The 9,269-nt window shown below is 45.8% G+C and overlaps 1 protein-coding gene across 1 annotated transcript; it reads right to left on the bottom strand.

Moving 5' to 3' along the window:
* Positions 1-3,865: 3,865 nt before the first annotated feature.
* Positions 3,866-8,440, bottom strand: MELLADRAFT_93356 (uncharacterized protein; the record flags this gene model as incomplete). The annotated part of the gene is made up of 7 exons (XM_007416318.1): positions 3,866-4,272; positions 4,335-5,799; positions 5,856-6,098; positions 6,168-6,228; positions 6,294-7,571; positions 7,644-8,100; positions 8,170-8,440. 7 exons carry the CDS (start codon positions 8,438-8,440, stop codon positions 3,866-3,868), a joined length of 4,182 nt encoding a protein of 1,393 aa, XP_007416380.1.
* Between the last annotated feature and the right edge of the window lie 829 nt (positions 8,441-9,269).

Here is a 9,269-nt window from a genome sequence, read left to right as displayed (position 1 = left end):
GATCCCTTTTTATATCTCTCAACTCCCATCAATATTTTAATTCATACAATCAATCCCCTACTATTCAACCACAATCTTACACATCCTTCCACATTTTACATTATCCAACCTACTCCAATATATTTTTCAACTGGCATCTCTATTACAATTCATTCCCAACATACCTTACCACTTTTCCAATCATTCTTATATCACAACTCACAACCCTTTTTTTATTCACATTATTTCATTTACGTACCTTCATCTCCAATCACTCCCTCCATTTCGAATTTCTTCTATATTCTACATTATTCTTTCTCACCTCTTCACAATCTTTTAATTACCCATCATCCAACTCATTCATATATCTCCTCACCTCCTAACCTTTATTTTTTTTCCCATATCAACTCTCAATTCACCACTAATTCCACACATATTCATATTCCTAATTTCCTCATTTCCACCTATCATTTCACCACATTCATTCTACATCATCCTATTTTACTCAACTTACTAATCTCCTACCCATTTCACCTCTGTTCACCCTCTCACTTCCTCTTTTCTCAACTCACATACTGACACTTCTTCATCTCCACATTCCAACCACATTTCTATTTATACTTTCCCTCTACACTCACATTTTGTCATTTCATCACACTCTACTATTTTTACCCCAACTTATATTCCTACCTGTCATTTCCACTCCACGCCATTCACAATCACCTCCTTTTCCTACACTTCACATTCCACTTATTTCATTTTGCATACATTTCTTACCTACACCAACGGGTTACATCCCCTTTCCTCCTTTCAAACGACTCAAATGTTTTCTCTCCACTATACCCATGGGTTACATCTTGTTTCTTTTTTTCCACACATGTATATCTTTGAAAACATATTCAACATACATATTGTACACAATGCCCTTTCTCAGCATCGACTGCCCCCTCAATCTCTCAACGGATTGTCCAACCTGTCCACATGGTCATCATAACTGTTTGCTTCACCATTTCCAATGGATTACATTGCCATCTTCATCACAACTCTCTTATGTTGTTCTCAATTCCATCAAGATCTCATTCTGTCTCATTACTTCTCATTCATATTGGACTTTTGGGTGTTGTACTTGGGTTTGTCCTGCCTTGGGTTTTCATTTCACACTTATAATGGGGGTGTTTGTGATGTCATGTATGTTTTAGCCCTCATTATAAGCATATACGATCATAATATGCTTATACAGTGAGGGATGCTTATGTCCTGATTCAACATAACACTTCACTGACCACAAACCCGGCAGACATCCTCCGCCATTTCAAAACATGTGCTGGTATGTATTGTGCAAAAGCCAGCCGAGGTCACTGTTTCGGCGGACTTTTGACCATCCACATCACATGCAATGCTGTACAGTGTAAACTGGTGGTTCAATAAGTAGGGGCTACAGGTGGAAGGTATTCCCTCCATTTGCATGGATCAGGTCAGAGATTCACATTGACTAAACCCCGCCGAACCCCCAATCTCGGCGGAGATATGACAGTTATTCCATGTGGCCAAGGTGGATATTGATTTTCAAGGGTGGTCATACTAATTAGTTGATGCTACATCGTTCCTTCAAGTGGCCTGTAATGCCTCAATTACGCATTGGAAGGTATTATGTGATGAAATGTGCACAAAGTCCGCCGAAATTGTCTTCTCGGCGGAGTATTGGCAGAATGGGCGAAGCTGTGATGTATTGAAGGTATGGCGGATGTTTCTCCGTTTGGTATAATGCTTCAGTTGCGTATCTGTGGAGTATTCTGTGCTAATTCATCAAAAGCCCGCCGAAATACACATCTCGGCGGACTTCTGGACGCTGCGTCCGGGAATTTAGGGCTCTTATCTCGCATCAGCTTGACCAGGACACACCCCAGCCATTTGCGTCCTGTGCGTCCCGGATGTGAGGCCTCGCATCAGGGATGCGGTAGCTAGGGTTACACACCTAACGGGTTACACGGCTAACCGCTTACACACCTAACGGCTTACACGTCTAATGGGTTACACACCACACGGGTTACACACCTAACGGGTTACACACCTAACCCTAACCCAAGTACAAGCGGTTACATGTCCTACACTGACATGTCCTAGGGTTAGGCTTAGCCAAAGGATTACATGTCCAAAGGGAGAAGATATATTGGTTTACATATTTGGTTGCATGGCAAGATGATGAATGCCAAAACATTTTCAATGTTCTGGGTGTCTTGTACCAATGAGGCATTGCTAAAAGACACCCAGACGATTACACAACCACAACATGTACCAATGGCAACATGGGCCACAGTGACCAAGGTTCACGGTTGTGAACTCCTATTGCAAGAACCATTGGATGCATGAACAACTGCAGGCAGGTTACCAACATGGGTACTGAGGACTTGCACCTCAGCCATTAAACTAGCTACCTACACCGCTAGTAGCTACTTAGCTACCAAGCTACACAGCTACCTAGCTACCTACCTCGTTAGCTGTGTAGCTACGCAGCTAGACCACCTCAGAGCTAGTTAGCTACACAGCTAACTCGCTACACAGACAACCAGCTACACACACAGTCATGTAGCCAAGCAGCACTCACCCTGCAACATACATACATAGGTAGACAAATTCACAGCTACATGAATGCATGGCTACGCAACTACATAGCCACACAGCCACACAACTGCCTATGTGATATGTCCCACATAGTGACATAGCTACTTGCCTAGATAGCACATAGCTACACAACAACTGCCTATGTGCTGTGCCACATAGCTGCACACCTCCTTTGTTACATATCAACACAGCTCCATCGCTACGTACTTGCATTGTGCACCAGCCAATGCAGATTGGTAGTTGATGCATAATCTTGATGGTACCTGATCTCACACAGCTTCAGGTTATAGCTAAGCGGTATTTTCAAGTATTAAACTTGGGATGACGAAAAAATGTGTAATATTGATTGGGCACCTTGTCTCTTGAACAGTCATAGACCCATAGTGATTTGGTTACGAAAGTATGCAGATATATGGAATAACAGAGCTCCTGATTGGTCAACTAGCACATGGCACAACGTGTAGCGTCCAGCGAGGTTTTCGCCTGCCTGAGTCGTTGAATGGCCGGACCAGAGTTGATGTTTGTGGTGTTACATATTGGCAGTGTTAGACGTGCGCGTCAAAACTCGCTGCAAAACGGGTATGACTGAGGTATGATTAACCTTGCGAGCTGCAAGCTCGCAGGGTTAATCGCGTTATGTCGGCGATTCGATATCAAAAATGGGTTCGCAACGTCTCATACATGAAAGGTTGCTTGAGAGCGTGATTGAGCGACGATTTGATGTTAAAATAACGTCTGCGACGTTTCACACATGAAACGTCGCTTGAAAGCGTGTTCGAGCGATGTTTCGATGTTAAGATAACGTCTGCGACGTTTCACACATGAAACGTTGCTTGAAAACGCGTTCGAGCGACGTTTTGATGTCATAATGACATCTACAACGATCCACACATGAAACGTTGCTTGAAAGCGACGTTGTGATGTTATCATGCATGATACGTCGCTTGGAAGTGAGATCAAGCGACGTTTCGATGTTGAACTTGCGTATGCCAAGTGTCATTCACCGAACGTTGGTGGGGACCTTTCTTGTGCAATGTTTTGAGTTGAAACGCATGTCCTGTGTGTTACATGTCCGAAACCGGAATTGAAAGCCGTTTCAAGCGAGGTAAATATGTGGTGGCAGTGATGGTTGTCAAAACATTGGGGTTGGACCGGCTATGAGGGTAGATTCCCAAGCATGTCCATGAAACATTTCCAGCTTGTCAACCACAATCATCAAAAAAGCACCTCTATTGTATTGCCCAACCTGATCACAAATGATAAATCACAACACTTGATTACGGATATGGACATCACGAAGTACAGCAAAAAGACTACACATGTTTGCCCACAAACATCCCAGCCAGCCGGGCATTCCCAGCCACTCTTGGAATTCACACTCAGTGGCCTTCTCAACCGGTACATGCCCACTAGGGAGCTCAAGCTTTTTGATCAATCTACCAAGGGTGGATTTGCGGTGGCGGAAAAAATACCAGCAATAGGGTTCACAAAAGTTCTGTAACCCACTGTCACAGCTTTTGCGCTTCCCATCAGTGGACGTGTCGTGGAACCTCTCCTCCTCCAACCACTTTGTAGGTAAGCCACAAAAGTGGCACAGGAATCTGGCCTTGCTGCCATAATGACCAAGTGTGTCAGACATCTTCGACACAGGACAATCTCGAACCCAGTGACCTGCATGTGCATATGAAGCCATCAGCAAATCAGCAGACGTGCGGATTTAGAAGTGGACTCACCTCCCAAGCACCTAACACAAGATTTTCCTATCCCGTCACATTTTTCATGTGTCACTCGTGATGAATCTTTGGCAAAACAGTGTCCACACTTGCCTGCCATCTCTTTACGCAACTTCAGAATTGTATGACCAATCTGTTTCAAAATCAAATCCGCCATCTTGGCTCTCTTCACATTGGACTCATACATTGGCCGGGTGCCTGGCATAACCTCCTCTGTTTCTACCTCTACCTGGCGCTTGTGGTTTGCATTCTCATTTGCAACACAGTGGTTGCATTTGGCTGGGCGTCCCACATCGGCACATGTCCTATGCATCCCATCAAGCAGCTCCGCAAAGGTACCAATCAAACAGTTCTGTCCTTCAATCAAGCGCTCTGCAAATGAATTTTTTTCCGGCTTGCCTATTGGATAAAGCCACACATTTGCCGGTGCGGTATCCCTGCCTGCGCGCCCAGCCTCTTGAAAACACTTGTTGACATCTGTGCCGTCCTCAGGTAAACCAAGAATCATCACGTTGCGGACATGCTTGTAGTTGATCCCCGCTCCAAATCCGCTGGTGGCAATCATCAGGCACTTTGGTGTAGTCTTCCACATCATAACATTAGCTTTTGCTGTCTCGGGGCTGAGCCTAGAATGGTAGAGAGTCGTAATCAGGTCGGGATGCAGCTTTTGAAGGTCTTCTTTTGTTGATTCACATTCAGCAATGTTTTCAATAAAGATAATGTTGCGGTCACGTTCTTCCAATTCGCGCCAAGTAGCCACCGTCCCCATATGTTTAATCATGGACTTCCAATCCATGTCCCCAGGCATAATTTCCCAGCGCAGTTCCTGCCGGCCAGTTGGCTCCCGTTCTACTTGTACTTGACGCACACTAAATACATTGAATAATGTATCCTCATGCCCCACTTGCATAGTCGCCGTCATGAACACAAAGGGACAATTGAGAATGCGGAGTCTTCCAACAGCAGGGGCATAACCTTGATAATTTACATCGTCCTCGTAGCAGTGGGCTTCATCTATGATGACACGGTTGATTTGCAAACCCCTAATAGCCTCAAAGAATTCTTCTGTGGCCGCTTTGTCGGTTGTACACACAACAGCTCGAGTCCAATTAGCTATCTTGTCGCCACTCTTGTACTTCACATGAGACACACGCATTCGACGTAATTCATCAGCGGTCTCATTTACCAGCGCTTTTAACGGCTGTACAATCACTGTCACCCCTTTGTACTCGACTAACGGAGGTAGCATGTATGCCAATGACTTCCCACCACCAGTTTTAGCAACTACTAACATGTCGTAATGACGGTCAAATACCATGGCCAACCAGTTGGACTGAAACGGTCCTCGTGTTCGTGGCTGCTTTTCACCGGTATACCTTTGAAGGGCAGTGTTGATCAGTTCACCGGAGGGAATGGGCTTGTCCGTGGCAGGGGGCGCAAAACCAGTCTGACGGATTCCATCAATCTGACCACACAAGAATCAGTTTCTTGGTCTACTCCAAGACAATGACACTTACTCACCTCCCAGAATCGATGCATTGCTGCACTTGCTTGTAAGTACTGGCCTTCAGATTTCCGGTCCACATGATAACCTCCAGTGCCACCGTAGGCAGAATTCGCAGTGAAGGTGCTGTGTCCTCTTTGACAATCAATCATGTCATCTTCATCCGCAAGCAGTGTGTTGCAGTGCAGCTTGATGTGCGCATCAACAATGGCAACTGAGACATGTCTCCAAGATTGGATTCCCAAACCAGCAACCCCTCCCTTGCTGAAATGACGTTTCAGGATGGCCAAAAATGCAGAGGAGTCCAAAGGCCCTTTCAAGGCACTGACCCAGACTTTGGTGGCCATGTCCCTAGCACGCTCTGGCTGTCCAAGTGCTTTGAGGAAAAATCTACACAAATCAAATATTGGTTAGTCACATGGAGATGTTAGACAATTGCATGACACTGTGCTCACATGGCTGTAGGACGGAGGAACGCTAAAAAGTAGAACCATATAAAGGTATGACTCTTAGGGAGGAATGTCATCCTTGGTTTGTTCTTGCCAGTGATATTTCGACTTTTATGATACCACGTCAGGAATACAAATGAATCACCACGCAGATAAAGATTACGTTGATCCAGTCGAGTGTTGACCAACAAAGATGACGCCTCCTCTCTTCCATGCATAGGCTGTCCGGATGCAACATGATATAGAAAGTACAGCCGCTCCTGCAGATTGTCATACATCTCCAACCAGTCCCACACCGCTGATGCCTTCCAAATACTCTTGTCATAAACAGTCACTCCCTCATCTAGCTTGGATTCCCATCGCTCAGCTAACAATCCATGAACATCTTTCTTCCTCGTCCATTCTTTCAACAAATGAAGTCCATACTTGCTATGTTCCAATCCCGAGTGATTCAAGAAATTGGTGCCTGGCTGTCTGAAATTTGCCACATCTTTGTACAATGATGTGTCAAAGAGTGGCATCTTGCATCCTTTCAAAAGTTGACTCAAGTCTTCTTGCGCACGCTTCTGTTGTGAATGTATGCAATCTCGGATGCCGGTGACAGTAACTACTTTATTATCAACCTCAACAGTTTCATGTTCGTGGTCCGTCCAAAAGGTGGTGTCCGGAAGCGCCTCAGACAAGATTACAGTACTAACTAGATGCATAAGTTGCCTAACGTATTTAAATGGGCCAGGTCCACCCTTTCGAAGAAATTCAAACTTTTGAGTATTGTCCTCTAAGGGCACCGTTGGATCAGCAGCCGGGTTGAAGCGTGGTCGGGGTTCATCTAGGTACTGTTCAGCAAAGGCCAAGCGTGTGCCATACTGCATGGCAGCAATCAGATGCGTGATGAGGTTGGGGCTGTCATAAGTCCCATCTTCTTTAAAAACTGATAAGGCTATGAATGCCATTGGAGGTAGTTGATATTGTTGGGCCCATCCCCCACAATACGTTTGAAAGACAGAGCATAGGATTCCAGACACATGGCTAGACACATGATCCTCGGTGGCTGGCATGAAATCCAGTTGAGAGGGGTCGGTATCCGGGGCAGTCAGGTGTAGCACAACATCTCGCAGTGCCAAAATCTGGGCCTTGGTGACATCGTGGATCTCCATGTCAGCATCCAGGGGATCCTCTGCCTGCTCAATCAAGAACCACATGAAGGTGGCCAATATGCGCGCATACTTGAAAACTGATGCCTTTTCTTGCAGCGGCATGAGTGCTTTGTTGTCCTCAAGTTCACTGACAAAGAACACATGTTGCCTGGTCAGTGGACTCTGTGGTCAATTGTGGGCACTGTAGGGGGATACGTACGATGTTTCTGCCATACACATACGTTTCAGTAGCTGGCCAGTCTTATGCAACCGCTTCATAGTATTATTAATCCATGTTGCTATGTAAGCCACCATGGACTCCACATTCTCGTTGCCAGCACCTGCTACCACCAGCTCCTCACAGCTTTTCCCACTAGCCAATAATCCTTGGGTATAGGTATAAATCCCAGTCACATAGACCCAGTTGGCCATATCCTCGTCGAATAACGAGTCAGGGCTTTGCTCAGCTTCCTCTGCCGCACATGATTCCAGCTTCTCCAACAGCAGCGTGACAGCCTCTGATCTGCCAAGTTCAGGGGTAGGTGTTTGATTATCGCGGGGCAGGTCGAATTCGGTGTGTTGCCTAATGTACGGGAGCACTGGAAACCAACGGCGATGGACATGTCCATATAATCCTTGACATTTGTCAGCCTGGATGTGGACACGCCTTTGTCGGGCTTTCGAGACATCTGGTCAGTCATTGTAGAAATAGAAGAACAAAGTGATCATCAGCTTTGAGGTATGACCTGCAGGTGAATAAAATTCAAAGTCACATTTATGGTGAATCATAAAGTGATTAATGACACTTTTCATGGTTTTCCAAGACTTGTGACAAAGCTTGCATGTAAAGCCGTCATACAGCAGCAGCCCCTCAATAGGCTTGTCCTTTTGACCTTCTACATGTCCTGGTGGAAAAGGGCCGGCCGCAATCAGGGGTTCGTATTCCTGCAACTCCGCCATCATGAATGCCTTTTCAACTACCCGTGAGTGGTCATCCTTCATGTGATGCGAGTGCATTTCTTGGAAGGGCAAACCAATGTGGCAAGTGGCACAAATCAGAATTCGGCACCGCTCATTCCAAACAAGGTCGTATTTTTGCAATGTTTCATTGACTGGTGTGATCAAAACATATCATGAGTTAGTATTCTACATGTCCAGTGAAACAACTTGGCTCACCTTTAATATCTGCACCGTGCGGCACCACACGCACAAGTTGACCATCAAAATTGTGAATAGGGCGGCGGGTTTCTGGAGCGGCCGGCCCGGTGCACCGCTTGACATGGGTACCTAGGTTGCGTGGATTAGACACCAAGTGGACACATCCTGGCACCGGGCAATGGAAAGCTCCGTCATTGCCGCGAGGTACTTGAATTTCCTCCCCATGCATAGTTCTCACTTTAACATGTGCTTGATGTTTCAGGCGATGGTGCTCGTCGGTTTTGGTCTTATCAGGGAACATGAGACCACATGGTCCGCAGCTGAAATCAGACCTTGCCATTTGCAGAAACTAGTATAAACGAAGAATCCCTGTGTGTAATGAAATTATTGAAGTCATTGATCTGCTTGGGCATGCAATGTAATGGAGCTCACCTTTTGTGACAGGCTTGTATTCGTTGAGATGGCTTAGGGCTCGAAACGCCGATCTGGCTCCGTTATGGGCGTCTTTCAAGTATTGACAGAAATACTGTAAGGTTCTCGTGAGAACCTTCACTGGGGGTCCGGAAACTAGTCCGGCACGACTTCTCACGAGAGCGATGGACTTGGAACTTCTGTTTCTATTACGATCTAGCTCCAGATGGTCCGAAATGATGCTCTCGAAGGAGTCAGCAACACAACAACTAACAAG

The sequence above is a fragment of the Melampsora larici-populina genome (assembly GCF_000204055.1).
Source record: "Melampsora larici-populina 98AG31 unplaced genomic scaffold MELLAscaffold_59, whole genome shotgun sequence".
Classification (NCBI taxonomy): Eukaryota; Fungi; Basidiomycota; class Pucciniomycetes; order Pucciniales; family Melampsoraceae; genus Melampsora; species Melampsora laricis-populina.
Note: the sequence above shows the minus strand (reverse complement) of the source record. Positions and strands in the feature narration are given on the sequence as shown.